The sequence below is a fragment of the Toxotes jaculatrix genome, chromosome 13, assembly GCF_017976425.1.
Source record: "Toxotes jaculatrix isolate fToxJac2 chromosome 13, fToxJac2.pri, whole genome shotgun sequence".
Classification (NCBI taxonomy): domain Eukaryota; kingdom Metazoa; phylum Chordata; class Actinopteri; family Toxotidae; genus Toxotes; species Toxotes jaculatrix.
The window spans coordinates 23,540,629-23,566,567 of NC_054406.1; the positions used below are offsets into that span (position 1 = coordinate 23,540,629).

General features: G+C 43.0%; 1 protein-coding gene across 1 annotated transcript; it reads right to left on the reverse strand.

Moving 5' to 3' along the window:
* Nucleotides 1-937: 937 nt before the first annotated feature.
* On the reverse strand, nucleotides 938-24,894 carry LOC121191499 (NACHT, LRR and PYD domains-containing protein 3-like; the record flags this gene model as incomplete). The annotated part of the gene is made up of 7 exons (XM_041052667.1): nucleotides 938-2,921; nucleotides 5,744-5,909; nucleotides 6,248-6,421; nucleotides 11,847-12,020; nucleotides 15,882-16,055; nucleotides 19,307-19,480; nucleotides 23,159-24,894. Coding segments are annotated over 7 exons (3,123 nt in total), but the record flags the coding sequence as incomplete, so codon positions are not given.
* Between the last annotated feature and the right edge of the window lie 1,045 nt (nucleotides 24,895-25,939).

The following is a 25,939-nucleotide window of genomic DNA, read 5'->3' on the forward strand; positions in this document are numbered from 1 at the left end:
AAGTGTCCAACAGGAGGATTCACTGTAAAACATGAAAAATAGGGTGATACACTGTATACACTGTAAAAATGACAGATGAAGATGTCAACTGAACTTCACAGCTTCTTGTTTTAGTCAAATTTCAGCTGCTGGTTTTCACTCTCATCTTTTCTGAGTCTTATTTTTTAAGTTGACTTTAAAATTCATAGAATCGAGGCTCAAACTCTTCAGAGTAGTCAGGAGCTTTCTAACTCTGTGAACCTCTGAAGGACAGTTTGACAAGTTTCTATCTTTGGTTTTTCTCAGATCTTTCAGATAAACTGTGGCAGCATTTTAGTTTGAACTGAATCAGCTCAGTTGTCCCAAGATTCAGAGAAAGACAAAACACTGATGTTCACAATGATGCTTTTAATGTGAAAGGACAAGATCATGATTAGAATTTTAAAAAATAAAAGTCAGCAACATTTGTAGCCTATAATAATTGCAGCTTCCATCTTTAAAGGACTGGAAGAGGAAGAAGTTTACAAGGAATCATTTAGAAGAGTTTAACAAATAAACTGATTTAATACATGAATCTGAAAAGGTGTGTGTGAGTGAAAGAGACAGACATGTACAGACTGAACTATCTGTTCAACAGTGAGAGAGTTTCTCTAACACAGTGCTTCTCAATTATTTTCTTATGCGCCCTCTCCATAACACTGTATCCTTATTAACATTAAAGACAACAAAAAAGAAAGAAATATAGATCAACTTACAACAAAGAACATTGTTTTTTAGTTTGTAACAAAAAAGATTTAAAGTGCATCAATTTGCCTGAAATAAAAAAAAAAAAAATCCTTATTTAAACTATAAACCTTTTTTTGACTGACTGCCATTTGATACTGAAAAATAAAATTAAATAAAATCAATAAATAATAATAAATTCAAATTGATCTGCAACATTAACTCAGTAGAACAATATATAAAACACTTTAACCTACAAAACAAAAATGAATAAAACAATTTGTGCTGATTTTTTTTTTTTTTTATCAAAATGAGGAAGTCAGGATTAATGGCAACATTGAGCATGTTTTGCAGTGCACAGCTTTTCGAAGAGGGGTTTGAAGCATGATATTGCAATTCTCAGCTCCTGCTCAATGTTTAGCTGGGACCTGTACTTGGTCTTCAGTGCAGCAACAGCAGAGAAGCCAGTCTCACAAAGATATGATGTTGCAAAAGGAAGAAGAATGCCCATAGCCTTCTGCCCTAAGAGTGGATACTGCCTCTCTACATTCAGGTAGAATTCACTCAGTGTCTGTGATGTGAACCTCAGTCTCAATGTGGTGCCTTGAGGCCAGTGCTTCTCTATGTATAACACAGTGTGTCCACTCAGCATTATGTGAGGCCTTTTTGATGAGTGCCCAGAGTCCTTTTCTCATCCCTGCCATGGTCTGTGCACCATCACTGCAAACACCAATGCAGTTCTCCCACTTTAGCCCATTCTCAGTCAGGAAGCAGTCCAGCATTTTGAATAGCTATTCAGCTGTGGCTCTGTCTCTGACATATTAAAATAGTAGATTCTCACACAGGGAGTTTGTCATGTCAAAATGTACATAAGCAATAAACAGTCTTTGTTCCTGTCAGTTGCTTCATAGAATTGTAAGGCAAAAGGTTTGTCTTTGAGTTTATCTACCAGCTGTTCTTGGCAACAGTGTCATTGGACAGAGGGATAGTTTTTATTTTCGCAGCACTTGCGTCGTCCAGCATAACAGAGACCACGTCTAATGCTGCAGGCAGTATCAGCTCCTCCGGGTTTTTTTCACTGAGCAATTTGGTACACCATCTTATATGATGCTAACAGTGCTCGCTGGTTTACTGAATTAGCATTCACAAAGCGGGATGATTGTTGGCAATATTCGGCACGTTTTCGCTGAAAAAACTCAAGCGGGCAATCAGCGTGACTGGGGTGTAATGTCTTTAAGTGACGCCTTAATTTATTTGGCTTCATGCTGTCTGCTGCCAACATTTTAAGACACAAATACACCGGCCTTTCCTCGTCTCCCACTGTATTCACAGTGAAGCCAAGCGCTACATACGCTTCGTCATATTTCCTCGTCTTAGCTTTCAGGTGACTTTCGTTTGTCTCATTACCTCTGTCTCTCTCCGCATTTCTTTTCATCCCTTTTTCCATGGTGTCTCTTGAGGGTTTGTTCACTGCACTTCATATCGCCTACAGCATAGCTTTTATACTCCCTGTGCACACTCTGACAATGAGAGCGCCACTGCCACCTTCTGTAGTGGATGTGCAATTACACTTTATTCTAGTACCCAAAAAAAAAAGCATGTTCCCCAGGGTCACACGCGCCCCCCCGGCATCGCACCGCGCCCCACTATTTTCAAGGACAGCTCTAACAGGAGGAGACTCTCCCTGCTACACTCTACAGAGACACTGAGGAACCAGACTCCCAGAAACTAAACCCAGGATACAGAGGTTCAGTGAATGTGGTGTTGAAGGTGTAGATGTTGATGAGTGAGTCAGAGGAGACTCTGTAGAAGGACAGAGAGCCAGCAGGACAGTCCACATATACTGCTACTCTGTCAGAGACAGAGGAAGATGATGAAAAGGAGGAGGAGAAAGAGAGACGTGTCTTTCTGTTATTGTGCCAAAAAGAGTAACGACCATCAGAGCAGCTCAGACTCCAGGACTGATCGTTCTCTCCAAAAACAGAGTTTTCTGTGTCTCCTTTCCTTCTGATTCCTCTGTAACTCACTGATATATCAACCCTTCCTCTCCACTCGACCTCCCAGTAACAGCGACCAGTCAGACCATTACTACACAGCAGCTGAGGCCACTGGTCAAATCTGTCTGGATGATCAGGATATGACTGATCCTCCTCCACATGTGTCACCTTCCTGTTGTTGTCAGACAGTTTGAGGTTTCTGTTTACTGTGTTTGTGTCGATGGTGAGTTCACAGAAATCTGATGGAGAGAAGAAGACACAACACAGCTGCAGTTATTGATCTATCACCTGATCATTGATTGACACTTTGAAGATGGCTGAATGTGAGCTCCTTTGTTTTCAGGAATCATATGAAAACCACACTTACACTTCCTCAGACCTGATCTCAACCATTGGACTCCACCAGGCTCCACCCTGAAAGGAGGAGGAGGGTCAGACCAGCACGTTCTCTTTCAGCATGCAAACATGGACATTACATGGCTCTCATACACAGATGCTTTGATTATTCTGCTCATTCAGCAACTAGACAAAGGACCTGGAGTCCTTATCTTGGTGACATGGAGGAAAGAGACCTGATTTCATTTCCTCCTTGGTTTGAGACACTGGCAGATGAATGTCTCTGAGCAGTGTAGATGGTCTTATTATTGTTGGGATGTAATTATTAGTGTGTCAGCACTGAACATGTATCTAAAGCAGGGGTGGGCAAACTACGGCCCGCGGGCCACATCCGGCCCGTTGGTCTTTTTAATCCGGCCCGCCGAAGATTGGTAGAGAATTGCCCAAATCAAATCATATCATAATTATGACTGCATGCATTTGACCTTGTCCTGTAATGCCTGGTGTTCCACCAGATGGCGCAGTAGGCGCAGTGATACATTGACTTGATTTTGCGGAGCCCGGGCTACTCTCTGTTATTACTCTCCTACTGCTATGAAGCGATCTGCAACAATGAGTGGGCCAAAGAAAAGAAAAGTCGACAGTGAGTGTCGAGTGTTTAAAAAGGAATGGACAACTAAATACTTTTTCACCGAAGTCCGGTCAAAGGCGGTATGTCTTATTTGCCAAGAAACGGTTGCAGTTTTAAAGGAATCCACCAAGCATGCTAATTATGCTAACAACCAGTCGACGCAAGAACGGGCGGCTACCGCTCAGAGGTTGGCAGCTAGTTTGCAGGCTCAGCAAAACACTTTTATCCGACAAACTGCCATCCAAGAATCAAGCACGAAGGCAAGTTATTTGCTGACATTCAAATTAGCAAAGACTAGCAAGCCTTTTTCCGAAGGGGAGTTTCTCAAAGAGTGTATGGTAGAAACAGCAGGCATCTTGTGTCCTGAGAGCAAGAACAAATTTGAAAAAATTAGCTTATCACGCAGGACAGTGACTCGCCGTGTTGAGCTAATTGATGAAGACTTAGCTAGCAAGCTAAACAAAAAAGCGGAGTCATTTACATTATATTCCTTGGCACTGGACGAAAGTAATGACATAAAAGACACCGCTCAGCTTTTAATTTTCATCAGAGGGATTAATGACAATTTTGAGATAACGGAGGAGTTTTTGGCCATGGAATCCCTAAAGGGGAAAACGCGGGGAGAGGACTTGTATAACAGCGTGTCGGGGGTCATCAAGAGGCACAAGCTACCTTGGAGTACGCTCGCCAACATTACCACAGATGGATCGCCAAATCTGACAGGAAAAAACGTCGGGTTGCTCAAAAGAATGCAGGAGCGAGTGAAAGAGGACAACCCCGAGCAGGAGGTAATTTTCTTACACTGCATAATTCACCAGGAAGCACTGTGTAAATCCGTATTGCAGCTTGACCACGTAGTGAAGCCAGTTGTGAAACTCGTTAACTTTATTCGAGCCAGGGGTCTTCAACATCGTCAGTTTTTTAAGTTTCTTGAAGAAACTGACGCTGATCACCAGGACTTGCTTTACCACTCCAATGTCCGCTGGTTAAGTTTGGGGAAAGTTTGTCAACGAGTGTGGGAGCTCAAACAGGAGATTACCTCATTTTTGGAGCTACTTGAGAAAGCTGAGGATTTTCCTGAGCTGAGTGACACCGATTGGCTTTGTGATTTAGCTTTTGCTGTGGACATACTGACACACATGAACGAGCTGAACGTGAAGCTACAAGGGAAAGACCAGTTTGTGCATGAAATGTACACAAACGTCAGAGCCTTCAAAACCAAGCTAGCTTTATTCTCAAAGCAAATGTCAAACAAGTCATTTGCTCATTTCCCCACACTGGCTCAGCTGAAAGAGGCCCCTTGACGTGTGAAAAAATACGGGAAATCACTGGACGACCTGCATGCAGAATTCTGCCGTCGGTTCTCCAATTTTGGAAAAATTGACAAGTCACTTCAGCTGGTGTCATGTCCCTTCACACAAGACCCTGAAACGGCGCCACAGGAGTTGCAGTTGGAACTGATTGATCTCCAGTGTGACACCGTCTTAAAGGAGAGGTTCAGCTCTCTTAAACTGGATGAGTTTTATGCTTCATTAAGCGCAGCCAAATTTCCAAACATCCAGAAGATGGCACGGAGGATGCTGGTGTTGTTTGGCTCTACGTATGTGTGTGAACAGACTTTTAGTGTGATGAACACTAACAAAGCACCCCACAGATCCCAGTTGAGTGATGAACACCTCAGATCTGTTCTGAGAATTGCCACAACAAAACTAACACCAGACTTTGATGCACTGGCAAAAAAGGGTGATCAACAACACTGTTCCCACTAAAAGTGAATGTAAGCATTAACACTGTAATGCCTTTTCTGTGTTTAAGTTTGATATGAATGCATCTGGTGCTGGCCCAGCCCGTCTGTCAAATTTTAAAAGTCAATGTGGCCCCTGAGCCAAAAAGTTTGCCCACCCCTGATCTAAAGTCTTTGGGGTTGTTGTGGTGAAAGCACTCTGAGTGCTCAAAGTGCTGTTGGTTCACTTCTGTAGAGATCTGTCATCAGCTGTGACACACTAAATGTTTCCAGCTCTTCCTCCTCTATCACACACTGTCTGTGGCTGCAGCAGGTCTCTCCATACCTGAGGGTGTCAAGTCTCCAGTGTGGATCCTCCAGTCCAGCAGACAGCAGCTTCACTCCTGAGTCTCCTGGATGATTGTAGCTCAGGTCCAGCTCTCTCACATGGGAGGGGTTGGAGCTCAGAGCTGAGGCCAGAGAAGCACATCCTTCCTCTGTGATCAGACATCCTGACAGCCTGCAGAAACACACAACATCACACAGCAACCGAACCCTCTGTCAACACCTGCTGGTCTGTTTTGTTGTTCTTTATTGTTCATATTTTTGTTCTCGGTTCTGGTCCATTTTGGTCCAGATTCAATGTATTTAAGGCAAATTCCTTGAACAGTATCTGTAGGATTTTTAAAAAATCAATAACTGAAGCAAAAACAAGAGAAATAATAATTGTCTGAGTCTGGAAAGTTCTGCTGAACTCAACAGAACTCAAATTTACGTTGTACAATCCTACACAAGTTGGCTGTTTTTCCACTGATCAGATATGAGCAAATCTAGCTAAACAGGTTGATGGATCCTGACCTGAGGGTCTCCAGGGTACAGTGTGGACTCTTCAGTCCAGCGGACAGAAACTTCACTCCTGGATCCTGCAGGTCATTGTTACTCAGGTCCAGGTGTCTCAGACTAGAGGACTGGGAGCTGAGAACTGAGGACAGAGCTTCACAGCTTCTCTCTGAGAGGTTACAGCTGCTCAGTCTGAAGAGGTTACAATGAAGAAAAAGTCAAATAACATTTGTGTTGAAAGGACAATCAAAGGAACAAAACTCTGTTTGCTCTGCAGCTCACAGCAAACTAACAGACCTGCATTTGAAAACTGGGCCAAACATCAAACACAGATTTGTTCAGTGAAGCAGAAATATCAGTTCTTTATCCACCTGCTAACCAATGAGGAGTTTCTACATTGATGATCATCTTTAAAATTAAATATGATACAAGCAGTAATAAACAGACATGTACAGTCAAGGCCATACGTATTTGGACAGTTAGACATGTTTTGTTCTTTGGGGTCTCAGCACATTCACTTTAAAATAATAATAATGGATACTACAGTCAATACCTGCAAAGGATTTTACACTAAATATTAAATCTTCATGTGTATTTGTCCAGTTACTTTTGAACCACTAAAGGGGCTGAATCTCCCACACAGTTCTTTCTATACTGACGTCAACCTGCTCAAATTAAAGCTGAGACTTGGCTCTTTAATGTAAGATCCATTATTTTAATTCAGATTCAATGTGCTGAAGCTCAGAGCCTGAAGAACAGTAACTGTCCAAATACTTCAGGTCTTGACTGTAACTGTGTTAATGTTGGTACCTGATTTGATTTAGTTTGAATCCTCTGATTAAATTGTTTAGTAGTTGTAAGTACAGGGCAGCTGTGTCTCAGCAGGTGGAGAGGTTTGTCCATTAATCACAGCTCTCCTCCTGTCAACATCTCACCTCACACATGCAATCTCCGGACACAAACATGGATGGCAAAAGAAAATAATAATAATAAAAGAACGAGGACCAGAGCAAAAACAGTGACTTTGGTCCTCTTAGTGCAGTTAAGGTAAGGAGTAAAAGAGAGAACTAATAAATAAAAAAAACTAACAAGAGCTATGAAAGAAGAAAAAGCTCAATGGTAAGCAGGAGATGCTGTAACTTGTGGCCACTTGTGGGCAGCGCAAGCTTCTCTAATTTCTTCATCTAAACCATCAACCTGTCTTTTAGACCTGATCCCCACCAGGCCCTTCAAGGAATTTTACCCCTACTCAGCACCTCTCTACTGGATGATAAATTCCTCCTTACTAACAGGCCATGTACCACAGTCCTGTAAAGTAGATGTAATTAAACCGCTTCTTAAAAAGCCTACTCTTGATGCAGGCTACTGCTACAGGCTTGATGCAACTACAGGCTTATATCTAACGTTCCCTTTCTCTCTAAGATCCTTGAGAAAGCAGTTGCCAATCAGCTGTGTGACTTTCTACACAACAATAATTTATCTGAGGATTTTCAGTGAGGATTGAGAGTGAATCATAGCACAGAGACAGCATTAGTGAAAGTTACAAATGACCATCAGAGAAAGGACTAGTCTATGTGCTTGTCTTATTAGATCTTAGTGCTGCATTTGATACCATTGACCATCATATCCTACTGCAGAGACTGGAACATTTAATTGGCATCAAAGGACCCACACTAAGCTGGTTTAGGTCTTACCCTATCAGATCGATTTCAGTTTGTACATGTCAACAATGTGTCCTCCATGTACACAAAAGTTAGGCATGGAGTTCCACAAGGTTCAGTGCTTGGACCAATTCTTTTTACTTTATATATGCTTCCCTTAGGCAACATTAAAGGAAGCACTCCATAAACTTTCACTGTTATGTGGATGATACCCAGTTGTACTTGTCAGTAAAGCCAGAGGAAATCAATGCGTTAACTAAACTTCAGACATGTCTTAAGGGAGTAAAAATCTGGATGACTAGTAATTTTCTGCTTTTGAACTCAAAGTCTGACTGATGATATTGTTCTGGCCTCCAGCGCCACTGTAAAGTTACTTTCGATGAAGACTTGTCCTTTAACTCCCACATCAAGAAACTTCACGGGCTGTTTTTTCACCTTTGTAATATCAGGCACATCCTGTCTCATGATGCAGAAAAAGTATGTGTTTGTTACTTTTAGGCTGGACTATTGCAATTCCTTATTATCAGGCTGCCCCAACAAATCTCTAAAGACTCTCCAGCTGATTCAAAATGCTGCAGCATGAGTACTGACAGGAACCAGGAAACCAGATCACATTACTCCTATTGGAGTATTGGCTTCTCAGCATTGGCTCCCCTGTAAAATCCAGAATTCAAAATTCTGCTCCTTACCTACAAAGCCCTCAATGGTCACACACCATCTTATTTCAAGGAGCCCATAGTACCTTACCTCCTGCCCCCCTCCCCTCCTTCTTTCTCTCTCTCTCTTTCTTGCAACCCAACTGCTCGAGGCAGACGGCTGCCCACAATGAGTCGGGCTCTGTTCAAGGTTTCTACCTGCTAAAAGGGTTTTGTCTTGCCACCGCCACCAAGTGCTCTTGGGGGAAATGTTGGGTCTGTAGATAATATTCTACAGTACAGAGACCTGCTAAAGACCTGCTATACAGTACCAGTCAAAAGTTTGGACACATCTTCTCATTCAGTGGTTTTTCTTTATTACTTTCTACATTGTAGATTCATACTGAAGACATCAAAACTATAAAGGAACATATGGAATTATGTAGTTAACAACAAAGTTAAATCAACCAGAATATGTTTTATATTTTAGATTCATTGAAGCAGCCACCTTTTGCTCTGATGACATCGTTGCACATTCTTGGCATTCTCTCAGTCAGTGTGTTTGAGACCATCAGTTGTAGGGTTGGTACACAGTTAACAGCCCTATTTGACTACTGTTATAATCCAGGTTGGAAGATGTGAGGGTGCTTTGCTGGTGACACTGTTAGTGATTTATTCAAAATTCAAGGCATACTTAACTAGCATGGCTACCACAGCATTCTGCAGTGACATGCTATCCCATCTGGTTAGTGCTTAGTTGGACCATCATTTGTTTTTCAACAGAACAATGACCCCAAACACACCTCCAGGCTATACAGTTGGAGACAAAAGCACCCCTGTCAGTTTGACATGTTTTGCATAAAGCAAGGGTTTAATGCAATTTTTTTATTGAAGAAAACTAAATGAACATTTCAAAACAATGATTTGATCAACAAACAACAAGAAATTATTTTGCAGTCTGACAGAAATTTTACAAAAATGTAATTGGTCGGTGACAAAAGTATTGGCACCTTTTATATTTTGTTAACAAGACTGAATCATGCAGACAGGTGTGAAAGGGTTGTTAAGTGTTGACACACCTGTCGGTAGTTGTTAGATGGCTTTATCCAGAGATAAAAAGGGGGACAGCCAAGTTTTATTCAACTTGCACTTGCCCACTAGCCAAGCATCATGGTGAAGTCTAAAGAAGTCAGTTTGCAAGTTAGAAAGTGCATTGTAACTGACCACCAGAAAGGGAACAGCTACAAGAAAATTGCAGAAAAGTTTGAAATGCCTAAGTCAACAGTGAGAGGAATTATCAAGAAGTTCAACCTGACTGCTACAGTTGAAAACAGGCCTAGATGTGGACATCCAAGAAAGATTGAGAACAGAAGTGCTAGAAAAGTTGTGCGAGAGGTCAGAAAGAACCATGGTCTTACAGCCAAGGATATCAGGAAAAACTTGGAAACATCTGGAACATTTGTACACACAAGAACTGTACAGAGAACACTAAGCAGAAATGGGTACAGAGGATGTCGATCCATCAAAAAGCCTTACCTGAGAGCTGTCCACAAGAAGATGCGACTGGAGTATGCTAAGAAGTATGTAAGTGAATCTGACAGCTTCTTCTCAAAAGTACTGTGGTCAGATGAGTCAAAAATAGAGTTTTTCCGAATTAACAGCCCTCGCTATGTTTGGACACAGCCAGGACAAGCCTTGGACGAAAAGCATCTGGTGCCTACTGTAAAGTACAATGGCGGTTCCATCATGGTTTGGGCATGCTTCAGTAGTGCAGGCACAGGGACTCTTCACATCATAGAAGGAATGATGGATGCCACCATGTATCAAGAAATATTTTGTGATCTAATGCTCCCATCAGCAAGGCAGCTACTGGGTCGACGTTTCTACTTTAAGCATGACAACGATCCAAAGCACACAGCAAAATCAACAACAGAATTTTTGAAGGAAAAGAAGATTTCTGTTCTACAGTGGCCATCCCAGTGCCCAGATCTCGACCCAATTGAGATGTTATGGGCAGATCTGAAAGTTGCAGTTGCTTCAAGAAAGCCTTCCAGTCTGACTGAACTGAAGACCATCTGCCAGCAAGAATGGACCAAAATATCTGTGCAGAGGTGTCAGCAGTTGATATCAAGCTACAAGAACAGATTACAAGCAGTTGTAAAGGCCAAAGGCGGACATACAAAGCACTAACTGCTAAGTGCCAATACTTTTGTCACCAACCAATTATGTTTTTGTAAAATTTCTGTCAGACTGCAAAATAATTTCTTGCTATTTGTTGATCACATCATTGTTTTGAAATGTTCATTGAGTTTGCTTCAATAAAAAATTGCATTAAGCCCTTGCTTTATGCAAAACATGTCAAACTGACAGGGGTGCCAATACTTTTGTCTCCAACTGTATAAGGGCCAAGAAGAAGAGTGATGAAGCGCTGCGTCAGATGACCTGGCCTCCACAATCACCTGACCTAAACCCAGTTGAGATGGATGGAATGAGTTGGACTGCAGAATGAAGGCAAACAGCCAAAAAGTGCTCAGCGCCTCGGGAAACTCCTTCAAGACTGTTGGAAAACCATTCCAGGTGACTACCTCATGAAGTTGATTGAGAGAATGCCAAGGATGTGCAAAGCTGTCAAAGGTGGCCACTTGGCAGAATCTAAAATATGTCTTCCGGTTGGTTTAACACTTTTTTGCCATGTCTTCATCTACCGCTTATCTGGGTCGAGGCCCAGGTCATGGGGGCAACTCCCACCCAGTCCACAATGCACCGAAGTCCTACAGCACCTCCCACAGGTGGTGAGTCCGTGGGAGGTGGTGCCGTCCGGAGTGCGGCTCAAACCCACGACCCCAACCATGCGGAACACTTTTTTGTTAACTACTACATAATTCCATATGTGTTCCTTCCTAGTTTTGATGTCTTCAGTATGAATCTACAATGTAGAAAATAATAAAAATAAAGAAAAAAACACTGAATGAGAAGGTGTGTCCAAACTTTGACTGGTATTGTATATGGGAAGTGGTTTGAGATAACTTCTGTTATGATTCGATGTAATATAAATAAACTTGAACTGAACTGAAATTAACACTGACATTTAATCATATAAACCTCATTATAACAAAGCATAAGTGATCTTGTGTATATCAGCCAAAATTCATAATGTGAGCTCAAAAGAATATGAAACTGGAAAAAAAAACAAAATAGGCTGAAAAACTCAAAGATTTTATAAACTGTTAAAATCATTAGATATGGGCCTCTCTAAAGTCAGCACTCATGGACTCAAGAAATATCTGCAGTCATTCCAAACAAACTGGAACTTGATCTGACCTGAGAGTCTCCAGGGTACAGTGTGGACTCTTCAGTCCAGCAGACAGAAGCTTCACCCCTGAATCCTGCAGCTTGTTGTTACTCAGGTCCAGGTCCCTCAGACGAGAGCACTGGGAGCTGAGAACTGAGGACAGAGCTTCACAGCTTCTCTCTGAGAGGTTACAGCTGCTCAGTCTGAAGAGGAAACAATGAAGGAAAAGTCAACATTTGTGTTGAAAGGACATTCAAAGGAACAAAACTTTCAGTTTGCTCATGTCTCAACAAGTTGGAGACATGACAGTTAAATATGACACAATCAGTAATAAACAGATATGTACAGTCAAGGCCGTAAGTATTTGGACAGTTAGATATGTTATATTCATTGGGCTCTAAGCACATTAAAATATAATAATGGATACTACAGTGAATGACTGCAACGGATTTTGCAACCATTTACCAGTTTCTAGGTTTAGTCTGTTAAATTTGAGTCTTGATTTTTGAGTCTGAGGATTTTGAAGCTTAAGCTGTCTGTCACTGCTGTGTTCAGTTACCATGGCTACAGCTGTTTACTTGTTGACTCACACACTGACCATGTGACTTTGCTCTGCAGTTAAAAAACAGACTCACTCTCCTCCGTAAATCCACTTCTCATTATAAACTCTGAACCGCTCCTTCAGCGTAAATTGGACATCCTAAGCCAGCACGGAATCCTAGCGGAGACTACGCCGGCAGCCATCCAAGGTAGGAGAAGGTGAAAGCGCTGCGAGCGTAAACAAAAGAGGGGGAAGAGAGCCGGGACACACGCTAGGCTAAAGGCTAACCCCATCAGACCAGCAGTGCCATCGCTCCTTCTCTCCAACGTTCGCTCCCTTGACAACAAGCTAGACGAGCTTCGTTTGCTGAGGACAACCCGCAGGGAGTGGAGAGACTGTTGTGTGCTTGCGTTCATGGAGACGTGGCTCCAGGACAACGTTCCAGACGCGGCCATACAGCTGGAGGGGACGACACTGTTCCGGGCGGACAGAGACACGGCGAGCTCTGGTAAGAGCTGAGGTGGAGGCCTGTGCATCTACATCAACAGAGACTGGTGTATCAATGCCACGTTAGCCACCAAACACTGCTCTCAGTTGGCTCAGTTCCTCATCGTGAAATGCCGGTCATTCTATCTGCCGAGGGAATTCACCAACATGATCGTAGCGGTTGTTTACATTCCCCCCGGCGCTAACGCTAATGCTAACGCTAACGATGCACTCGGAGGGCTGCATGACGCCATCAGTGAGCTGTTGACAAAACACCTGGACAGCTTCGTAGTGATCGCAGGGGATTTCAATCACACCAACTTAAAGACTGTGCTCTCCAAGTTCAAACAATGTGTGGACTTTAAAACCAGAGGAGAGAACATGTTGGACTTGGTGTACACGAACTCTCCCGACGCATATAGAGCAATAGAGGAATATGCAGAGGTGGTAACCTGCAACATTGCAAAGTGTACAGAGGATGTCATGGTAGCCAAGACCTTCAGGGCACGTGGCAACCAGAAACCGTGGATGACAACTGAGGTGGGGCGGGGGACAAGTCTGGACTCTGCTCTGCCAGGACTGCACTATCCAAGGGGATCAAGGCTGCGAAACGCACATACGCAGAGAAAATCCAACGACACCTCTGTGACACAGGTAACACCAGACGAATGTGGCAGGGAGTCCAGGAGCTGACAGATTACAAGCCCAGACAGAGGGTCGAGGACGACGACGCCTCCCTTCCTGACAGGCTCAACAACTTCTTTGCACGCTTTGAGGAACCAAACCCGACAACCAGAAGGAGGGCTGACCCTCTACCAATTGTTGGGCCAGCTGATCCTGGATCCTGAAGAGGGTCAACCCACGGAAAGCAGCGGGCCCAGACAACATCCCGGGACGCGTGCTGAGGGACTGCGCTAGTGAGCTGGCCGAGGTCCTGACTGACATCTTTAACATCTCGCTCAGTCAGGCCACCGTTCCTACATGCTTTAAAACATCCACCATGGTACCAGTGGCAAAGAAACCAGTTGTCTCGTGCCTGAATGACTACCGCCCTGTCTCACTAACACCGATTGTGATGAGGTGCTTTGAACGACTCGTCAAACCACACATCACAGCCAGCCTCCCTGCATCATTTGACCCCCTCCAGTTTGCATACCATCCCAACCGTTCCACAGAGGATGCAATATCCACCACCCTGCACTCAGTCGTCACTCATTTGGACCACAAAAACACCTACGCCAGAATCCTGTACATTGATTTCAGCTCAGCGTTTAACACCATCATCCCACAGACACTAGTGGAGAAACTCCTCCTACTTGGCCTGAACACCGCCACATGTCTCTGGATCCAGGACTTCCTGACAGAGAAACCACAGTCTGTTCGGGTTGGAAAAAACATCTCCAAACCTATAACGCTGAGCACTGGTTCTCCCCAAGGGTGTGTACTCAGTCCACTACTGTTTACACTGCTGACACACGACTGTGCAGCTAGAAATGAGGGGAACCTGATCACAAAGTTTGCAGATGACACCACAGTGGTGGGACTCATCAGGGCAAACGATGAATCAATGTACAGGGAGGAAGTAGATCACCTGGTGGACTGGTGCAGACTGAATGACCTGGTGCTGAATGTGGATAAGACCAAGGAAATGATTATTGATTTCCGGCGGACTCAGCCTGAGCACGCTCCCCTCAGCATCAGGGGCCACCCCGTGGAGAGAGTAGAGAACATCAGATTCCTAGGAGTGCAGATCTCACAGGACCTGTGCTGGAAGACAAACACCTCAGTGATAACAAAGCGGGCCCAGCAGAGACTGCACTTCCTGAGGAGGCTGAAAAAAGCCACTCTCCCCACCTGCATCCTCAGGACCTTTTACAGAGGCGTGGTGGAGAACGTCCTGACATACTGCATGTCCACTTGGTACTCCAGCTGCAGTATGGCGGACAGGAAAGCCTTACAGAGAAGAGTCAGGGGGGCAGAAAAGATTATTGGTGTTTCTCTCCCCTCTGTCCAAGATCTCTTCCAGAGCCGCTGCAGGAGCAGGGCCCTGGGCATAGTTAAGGACTCCTCACACCCCCTCCACGGATTTTTTGAACAGCTACCTTCGGGCAAAAGATACCGGAGCATAAAAGGCAGACCCTCCAGACTCATCAACAGCTTGTGGTAGACAAGATGTTAGATTACTGAACAGCTGAATCACCACCAAAGACAGCTTAAATGGGTGTTTTACCTGGCGCTGGTCACTCTTACGCACAGCACTGGCACTTTATTGACAGTTGCTGCTATGGACATCACAATTTTTTTGCACAATGGGAGTCTTGCAATATGTTCGGGGGGGGAGGGGGATTTGAGTGGATTTGAGTGTGTTTGAGTGTGTTTATTTTCTTTCCTTCTCTAGTACTTATTTAGTATTTATTATTACTATTTTATCTTTCTATGTTGACCTTCACTCTCCTGGTCCCAGGAAACGCTGTCTCATTTTGTCCGCACTGCAGTTGTTGGTACAGCAAAGTGACAGCTTGATAGCATTAGCATTAGCATTAGCACAGCTACCTGTCCTCTCCACGTGGGGGGGGGACAAATTGCTCCTGGATGTTTTTTTTTTTTTTCAGAAGTGCAGACGGAACTAATGTTTTGACGTAAGAGCACCCCAGTCAGATTTTATGGATGTACAACAAATGTTGTATTCGTTGCCATGGTGGAACTTATTCGGCAAACTTTGGACAGTGGAGAAATCTCACTGGGGCAAAAAGGAAAACATACGATGTTTCCGAAACAACACAAACTCAGACTATGTAAACGATGATTCACCACCAAAATCCAAGATGAGAAAATATGACGATGCGTATCTCAGTCCTGTATTCACGGTGGATGTGGTAGGAGACCACATATGTGAAGCTGGATTAAAACAAAATAGAAAAACTCATGAGATTGAATGAACTGAGAAAATCATTAGATATGGGCCTCTCTAAAGTCAGCATTGATGCACTCAAGAAATATCTGCAGTCATTTCAAACAAACTGGAACTTGATCTGACCTGAGAATCTCCAGGTTACACTGTGGACTTTTCAGTCCAGCAGACAGAAGCTTCACCCCTGAATCCTGCAGCTTGTTGTTACTCAGGTCCAGGTCCCTCAGACTAGAGGACTGGGAGCTGAGAACTGAGGACAGAGCTTCACAGCTTCTCTCTGAGAGGTTACAGCTGCTCAGTCTGAAGAGGAAACAATGAAGAAAAAGTCAAATAACATTTGTGCTGAAAGGACAATGAAAGGAACAAAACTCTCAGTTTGCTCTGCAGCTCACAGCAAACTAACAGACCTGCATTTGAAAACTGGGCCAAACATCAAACGCAGATTTGTTCAGTGAAGCAGAAATAGCAGCTCTTTATCCAAGTGCTAACCAATGAGGAGTTTCTACATTGATGATGATCTTTTGTTTTATTCTCAACAAGTTGGAGACATGACAGTTAAATATGACACAATCAATAAGTATTTTTCAATTCAATTCAATTTTATTTTATTTATATAGCTTCTTCCACAATCAAAATTGTCTCAAAACGCTTTACAGAGACCCAGAGTCTGACCCCAGAGCAAGCAAGAAAGAAAAAAAGAAAAAACTCCTTTTTAACAGGAAGAAACCTTGAGCAGAACCTGGCTCATATGGGGGACCCTCCTGCTGGTGGCCGGGCTGGGTGAAAGGAGGAAAAGGAAGGAAGATAGGACAGCTGGGAATGGAGGACAGGGACATGCAGCGTATAAAACATGACACAAACAGGGTTGGCAGTGGACAATGTTAGAGGGCCATCATTCAGGTTACAGAACAGTTAGTGGACACTGTGTGCTCAGCAGATTACAGTTATGATAGGAAACAGAGCACAGAAGCAAAACGCTGTGATGATTGTTAATTATATTGAACATAGTAATGTGTTAGAAATGGATCATTGTAGACAATAAACAGCAGCAGGTGGGTGGAGCCAGGACCACAGACAGAGAACATGCAGCCCCGGAGCCAGAGATACCTGCAGAAAGGTACAGAGAAAGAGAGACCAGAGAGAAACAAGCACAGGACTACAGGAGAGAGAGGACACAGAGTTAATGACATGTAATAAAGGCTAATAAATGTGAGAGTGGGTCTGAGGAGAGAAAAAGAGAAGAGGTGTGCAGAGGATCATGGGAAGTCTCCCAGCAGGCCTAAAGCAGCACAACTAAGGGATGGTTCAGTTGCCTGAGCCAGCCCTACTATGGGCTTTATCCTTAACTGTAACTATAGAAATAATTGTGACTAACTATAGGTTTAGTCATAATAACTAAAACTGTAACTACAACTAATTATAAGCTTTGTCAAACAAAAAGGTTTTAAACATAATTTTAAAATTAGAATGGATATAACAGGATATGTTCCACATAATATGTGGAACATATTCAGCCTGGCTACAGTGCTGAAAAGAAATCTAGGGTTGTTCTTGTTTTCCTGTATTAATGATGAGTAATAGGCAGTTCTTGCCTTACGAAGGGCTTTTTTATACGTTATGAAGCTGTCTTTCCAGGCTAGGCAGAATTCCTCTAAATTAGTGGATAGCTACTTCCTTTACAGCTTTTCATGACATGCTTTTAACATGGAGCTAGCTTCCTTCTTCCTTCTTTTTCAGAGGGGCAACAGAGTCAAGGGTTGTACGTATTGAAGCAGCAGTACTATTAACTAGATAATCTATATCTGCTGGAGTAAAGTTTAGGTCACTGTCCTCTGTAAAACTGGCACATGGCAACGGAGATAATAAAGATGGAATAGCTTCCTTATATTTGGTAACAGCATAATTAGACAAATATCTACAGTAGTTAATTTTTTTCCCAGATGCTGTGCAGTTCATTATTGTAAATTCAAATGTTACTAAAGAATGATCAGATAAAACAGGGTTCTGAGGGAATACTGTGAAATATTCAGCTTCTATGCCATAAGTCAGTACAAGATCAAGGGTGTGATTGAAACAGTGAGTTGGTTTGTTAACATTTTTGAAAGAAGCCAATTGAGTCTAATACTGAATAGAATGCAGTCTTAAGGCTATCATTGTCAAAAAAAATAATAAAAATTATGTGAATTCAGACAAAAACTCTGAGTTAGCAGCAAGTGGACGATACACCACAGTCAATAGGACTGGTTTTTCTGTCTTCCAGTTTGGATGTGAGAGGCTCAGGTTAAGGCTTTCAAATGTGCTATAACTAGGCTTAGGTCTGGTATTTATTAATAAACTAAAATAAATCTGCTGATCCATTATCAAATCATTTACTAACAGAGATTTAGACAAGAGAGATCTAATGTTTAATAGCCCACATCTAATTGTGGTGTTTTTAGGTTCAGGCAATTTGATAGTATACATTTTTTGAGGTTTTTATTCATAACACCTCTTTCCTTTTTTGGTTTATACACCTTTTGTTGATGGGGAGCAGACACAGTTTCTCTATAGGATAAAGGGAATTGTTGGAATGGTAGGAATCATGGGAGGGTGAGAAAAGTACGGAGCCCGACATTCTTTTGGCATAGTTACACACTGAATCCACGTTAATTTTAGTGACCTCCAATTGGAGTAATCGGGTGTTATTACGTGAATAACAATGTTACCAAATCTACCTTTATCCTTAGCCAGCATTTTTAAATATGATTCGTCGGCAGCTCTGGCCCCAGGAATGCATTTAATTATGGTTGCTGGAGTCTCTAACTTCACATTGCACAAAATGGAGCTGCCAATAACCAGAGTTTTTTCCTCAGCGGGTTTGTCGCTGATTGAGGAAAATCTGTGTGAAATGTGAAGCGGTTGATGATGAACCATGGGCCGTTGTTTCAAGCTATGTTTCCTTTGGACTGCCACCCAGCCGCCCTGGCTTCCTGGCTGCTCGGGAGCGGCTGTGGAACGGCTAACAGGAGCTACAGTAGGACGGCTAGCTGATGCTACACTAGGCTGGTCCGCACCAACTACAGGGGACTGACCAGCTAGCAAAGTTATGGGGTGGTTTTCTATGGTGCAGAGCCAAGCCTCAAAAATGCTACATTTATTACACATACCACTATCGCTAAAGGAGGCAGAGGAGTAAGTATGTGAATCCCAAATTACAGATGGACTTAATGGAAAACTTTGGAAAATAATCAGCAGCAAAGTCACACAAATACTTATTAACATACAATTTAACACTACTACTACTTATAATAATTACATTAATACATTACATTAATTAATACATTTTATTTGTTGGTGTCTTTCCAAACACCCAGCGGAACTGAAGGAATAATTCTTATTCTGAGATAAGAAAAAGTCACAATATGGAACAACTATTTCAAATCTCATTCATTTGTTCATTCATTCATTCATTCATTCAAGATGAATGGATTCAAGTTCTGGATGAAGATAAACCAGGTTCAGTTGTGAATTAAAGATATAAGATTTACAGCAGTAACAGACAGTGAACTGACCTCAGAGTTTCCAGTCTACAGTGTGGACTCTCCAGAAAACCACACAGCAGCTTCACTCCTGAATCCTGCAGGTAGTTGTCACTCAGCTCCAGGTGTCTCAGATGGGAGAGGTTGGGCTTCAGAGCTGAGGCCAGAGAAGCACAGCTGATCTCTGACAAACTGCAGGAACTCAATCTGAATAAAGAATAAATCATGTGGATAAAAATAATTTCTAATCCAATCAGATATGTCCTAATCAATGAGCTTTCACTAACATGAGTAGAGGAACTTTGTCCTTCTCTTATTGTGGATCATCATAATGTCAGCCTTCTACACACATCATCCAAATATCACCACAACATATTATACAACTATTCATGTCAACACAGATTCATAACATGCTGCTGACCTCAGTCAAGTCTGGAATTAGAAGATAAAGATCAAATCAGACATGTTGGACTCAAATCCTCTTAATCATTGAAGTTTTTACATGACCTTCTTCTTCCTGAACTTTGTGTAATTAAACAACATTAAAGGACAAATTCACATTTCTTGACTTCAACCAACAGTCACACGTTGATTTAAAGAGTCTTTGATGGCAGTCATCCTTCCTGTGGTCCACACAGACTGAAGTGGTCTCCTCCTAACACAGCTACACTGTAAGAAATGACTTCATGAGTTCAGCTGTAGCTGAATGAAGCTTCAGCAGACTGACTCAGACAAATGTGTAGAAGAATAATGAATTCTCCCATTGTGCTCTGATAAATTTAGACCTCTGTTCTTGGCTGAAGGTGTGTGTTTCCTGATTCTACTCTCATCTACAGCAGGAGAGAAATAGAATAGAATAGGATTCCAATCAAACCTTCCAAGACATAATAAAATAACTTAATAAATATAAAGATAAAGATAAAAATATAAAAATATAAAGAAAAAAATATATATATAAATAATTAAGGCCTTAAAATCATAATCTAACACACATAATTGTATAAGCATAATTGTATAAAAACAGGAAGACACAATAAATATAACCCATGCATAAATTCAAGACCGTTCCTGATTTTTTTTTTGTGGGCTGAATTAATAGTTCTTATTGCCCAAGGAAAAAATTGTTCTTCAGGCGATTTGTCCTGGCCTTGATGCTTCGTGTACGTTTTCCTGAGGGTAGCAGGCTGAATAGCTGGTGGGCAGGATGGTGAGGGTCTCTGAGGATTCTCTCAGCTCTGGAGAGACAGCGAGAGCTGGAGATCTCCTCAAGGGACGGCAGTGGGCAGCCTATGATTTTCTGCGGGCCTGATGACCCTCTGCAGCTTCTTCTTGTCACCAGCAGAGCAGCTAGAATACCACACAGTGATGCCATACACCAACACTGCCTCGACTGTTGTGTGATAGAAGGACACCAGCAGCTTTTGCACCAGATTGCATTTCCGGAGCAGTCTCAGGAAGTGCAAACACTGCTGGGCCTTCTTTACCAGGGTGTTGGCTGACCAGGAGGGGTCCTCAGAGATGTAGGTCCCCAGGAACGTGAAGGTTCGGACCCTCTCCACCTGGGTACCATTTATATAGAGAGGAGATGGTTCAATCCTCTTCCTCCGGAAATCTATCACCATCTCCTTGGTTTTTGATGTGTTGAGCAACAAGTTATTTCTGTCAAACCATTTAACCAGTCTCTGTATGTCATCTCTGTAACATGACTTGTCTCCTCCTGAGATAAGCCCAACAACTGTGTCATCCCCAAATTTAATGATGGTGTTTGAGGAGTGAGTGGCTATGCAGTCAAGGGTGTACAGGGTATACAGGAGAGAGGAGTGTGAGTGTGGAGGAACAGTAAGGGCCATGTCTTGTTTTTTCCGGGCGATCTGTTAAAAAGTCCTTAATCCAGGCACAGGTGGAGGAAGGGAAGTCCAGGGCATGCAATTTGTCTACCCGTATCTGTGGGACTATTGCGTTAAAAGCAGAACTGTAGTCAACAATGAGCATTCTGACATAGCTCCCCGGCTGCTCAAGGTGGGACAGGGCGGTATGGAGGGCAATGCTGACGGCATCGCTTGTTGACCTGTTTGCTCTGTATGCGAACCGATGGTGGTCAAAAGAGAGTGGGAGGAGGCATCAACCCCTCCTGGGGTCAAAAATGTTCCAGTTGGTGCGTGCAAAACAGTCTTGTAGCTCAGCCAGAGCTCCCTGTGGCCAGGTTTTGATGGACTTGGTGGTGGGCCCGGTCTTCCTCCGAAAAGGGGTGTATACAGGAAAGAGCAGCAGTGATGTGTGATCTGATAGTCCCAGATGTGGGAAGTTCTGTATGCTTGCTTTATGTTGGAATAAACACGGTCCAGTATATTGTTCCCTCTGGAGGCACATTGTACATACTGTACAAATTTGGGAAACACAGTTTTTAAGCAAGCCCGATTGAAGTCACTTGCAACAATAAACACTCCTTCGGGATGAGCTCTTTGATGTTTGTTTATAATGTCCTGGAGAGGTGCGAGAGAACTGCTAACATTGGCATCAGGTGGAATATAAACAGCAATAATGATGACAACTGATAGCTCTCTGGGCAGGTAGAATGGCCTGCACATCACGGACATATATTCCAAGTCCGGGGAGCAATAAGAGTTCAGGATCTTACTGTTTGTGCATCAGTGGTTGTGAACGTAGACACACAGACCTCCTCCTCTGCTCTTGCCGGACTTTGCATCTCTGTCGGCACAGTGAACGGAGCGGTCCGCTAGCTATACCGCAGTGTCTGGGATCCACGGACACAGCCACGTCTCTGTCACGACGAGGACACAGCAGTTGCGTACGTAGGAGCTCCTGGCGGCGAGCAGCTCCCTTTCGTCGATCTTGTTCGTAATAGATCTGCCGTTGGTGAGAAACAAGCTTGGGAGCGGTGGTTTGTGTGGTTTCTTTCTTAGCCTAGCTTGAGAAAACACCTGCTTCTGACTTGTGTCTTGCAGCATAAAAGGAAGAACCTCCAGGCTCATCAACAGCTTCCTACCACAAGCTGTTAGAGTACTGAACAGCCGAATCACAGACATATCCACTATTACTAACCCAGAGACAGCTTAAATGGGTGTTTTACCTGGCACTGGCCACTTTAATGCTTAGCACTGGCACTTTAACGACAGTCTGCTGCTGTGGACATTTACTGACAATCTTGCACTGGGCATCTTGCAGTATGTTTGGGGAGGTATGTGGGGAGTGGGGGGAAAGGGGTGAGGGTTGGGGTCTTAGGTGGAGGGTCAGGGGGAGGGAGGCTGTTTGCAGGGATTGAGTGTGTTTGTTTTTTTCTTTAGTATTCACCTAATATTAATTATTACGACTTTAACTTCTTTTAATTTTTTTTTAACTTCACTCTCCTGAACCCAGAAAACAGTCTCATTTTGTCTGCACTGCAGTTGTATGTACAGCAAAGTGACAATAAAGCCTGATTTGATTTGATTTAACACAAAATATGGAAAGACTTTAAAGGAGCAGTGTGGAGGATTTAGGGGGATCTATTGGCAGAAATGGAAGATAATATTCATGATTATGTTTTCAGTAGAGTTTAATCACCTGAAATGTGAATTTGATTTATCAGGTTTATATGAAAACAAAAAGACTCAAAATAACATGAATAGCTTAACAAATGAATGTAGAATGTAACAGTTAATAATAAATAAACAGAAAAACTTAACAGCAATAATCAACCAACTGAAAAATCTATGTTTCACAAACACAACACTGAAAACATCTCCAGAAAAACACACAGCTGACCTAAAAAATTATAAAACTACTATGAGAATAATGAGAATAATTTCATACTGTGTCTATTTGCAAAAACTACACTACTAATCTACACTGACTGATAATGTTAAAGATCATGTCTGGACTTACACAGCCTTTCTGCAGTTCCCCACAGCTGGGATCAGTCTCCGTCGTCCCTCCTCTGATGTGTTGTACTTGTTCAGGTCCAACTCATCCAGAACCTCCTCTGACATCTGCAGAACGTAGGCCAGAGCTGAACAGTGGATCTCAGAGAGTCTCTTCTCTGATCTGTTCTCTGACTTCAGGAACTCTTGGATCTCCTGATGTACTGAGCGGTCATTCATCTCCATCAGACAGAGGAAGATGTTGATGCTTCTGTCAGGAGAGATATCATCTGTGTTCATCTCCTTCAGGTTGTCGATGGCTCCCTGGATGATTTGTGGTCTGTTCTCTGTCTGACCCAGAAGGCCTCCTAAGAGTCTCTGGTTGGACTCCAGAGACAGGCCATGAAGGAAGCGAACAAACAGGTCCAGGTGGCCATTTTCACTTTCGATGGATTTCTCCATGGCATCAGTCAGGAGGACATCGAGCGATGGGTAGCTACTACTGTTATTTTCAAAACACTTTGAAGGTTTTGAGTCCCAGTGTTTGTAGTCTTGTCCCAGGAAAGTCCTCAGCTCTCTTGTCTTCCTCTCTGTGTAACAGTGGAACATGTAGACTGCAGCCAGAAACTCCTGAATGCTCAGATGAACAAAGCAGTAGACTGTTTTCTGGAAGATCACACTCTCTCTTTTAAAGATCTCTGTACAAACTCCTGAGTAAACCAAGGCATCAAGACCACACTGCTCCAGGTCTTCTTGGTAGAACATGATGTTTCTTTTCTCCAGATGTTCAAACGCCAGCCTCCCCAGCTTCAGAAGAACTTCCCTGTCAGCCTCCGTCAGCTCCTGTGGACTGATCTTATGTCCCTCATCATACTTGTGCTTCTTCCTCTTTGTCTGAACCAGTAGGAAGTGTGAGTACAGGTCAGTCAGGGTCTTGGGGAGCTCTCCTCTCTGCTCTGTGGTCAACATGTGCTCCAGAACTGTAGCAGAGATCCAGCAGAAGACTGGGATCTGACACATGATGTGGAGGCTCCTGGATGTCTTGATGTGTGAGATGATTCTTCTGGACAGCTCTTCATCACTGGATCTCCTCCTGAAGTACTCCTCCTTCTGGGTGTCAGTGAAGCCTCGTACTTCTGTTACCCTGTCAACACATGCAGGAGGGATCTGATTGGCTGCCACAGGTCGGGAAGTTATCCAGACCAGAGCAGAGGGAAGCAGATTCCCCTGGATGAGGTTTGTCAGCAGCACGTTGACAGATGACTTCTGTGAGACATCAGACACAACCTCCCTGTTGCTGAAATCCAGTGAAAGTCTGCTTTCATCCAGGCCATCAAAGATGAACAACACTTTACAGACAGCGAGCTTCTCTGCTGTGAGCTTCTTTAATGTTGGATGGAAAACGTGGAGCAGCATGAGAAGACTGTACTGCTCATCTTTGATCAGGTTCAGCTCCCTGAACGAAAGCTGAACCAGCAGACTGACATCTTGGTTTTCAGAGCCCTCTGCCCAGTCCAGAGTGAACTTCTGCACTGAGAAGGTTTTTCCAACGCCAGCGACGCCGTTCGTGAGAACGACTCTGATGCGTTTCTGTTGGTCAGGTAAGGTTTTAAAGATGTCATGGCACTTGATTGGAGTGTCACGGAGGGTATCCATCTTGGAAGCTGTCTCCAGCTGCCTCACCTCATGCTGGGTAATAACCTCTTCACTCTGTCCCTCTGTGATGTAGAGCTCAGTGTAGATCCTGTTGAGGAGGGTTTCCCTTCCTGTTCCATCAGTTCCTTCAGTCACACTTTCACATTTCCTCCTCAGACTGATCTTATGTTCATCTAAAACCTCCTGCAGACCACTATCTGCTGAAAATCTGCTGACACAGAAGAAATAATGTCAGACTAAAGAAAGAGAATCTGAGAATCTGCTCATTTCTTTCATCAGCTGCATAAAAACTAAAGACAAGCAAAGAAAAGCTTTGTCATTTTGTGGTATTTCTAATTATCTTAAATGTCAAAGCTGTATGATAGAACAAATGACTCTGTAACAAACCACAGGTCCTGTTTTCAGAGATAATGACATGAGCAGACAGATGTACTTTGTACAGTGCTGCTCTGACTGACTGTCTGCAGTCCAGCTCTTGTTCTGGATCTTTCTCTCAGATTTTATATCATAAACATTTTTCAACAAATATTTGAACTTACTGAGATACTCTTGGATTGTTTGGGTAGATTACTGTGAGATTGTTGGGATTCTTTCAGGCTCTGATAATGTATTTTATCTTGATGATGTATTGAGTCCTATCAGCTCATTGTCATGTTGGCCATTTAACTCATGAAGACCCTGTAGGGTCAAAGCGTTTCCTTAACCCTAACCCTAACGTCTGAGAACTGAATCATCCTCAGGTCAGTTTACACTAGAAACAGTCTCTTACTTTGACTCTGAGGGTCCAGGTTCATGACTGAAGTCTGGAGGATTAAACTCTTTGGACCTTTCACTCTTCATAGACAGACAGCTGGATCCTGGAGACTCTGCTCTCAGTCTGTCGTCCTGACATCTGAAAACACAAACACATTTTTAGTCATATCATATCAAACATATAAATTCTCTGAGGACAAAGTCATTCTGGGAACTGTCAGCTGACGTCCTGCAGCAATGTCGCCATCTAGGCTTTGGTGATAATGCAACATGTCACTTCCTTTTTCTTGCACTTTGGTTAATTTCCCAATTATATCATACGTATACATATGTTCACTTTGTGTTTTGCAGGGCTCCTTGGCGATTTAACATCAGCAAACGACATGGTCTTCATAGA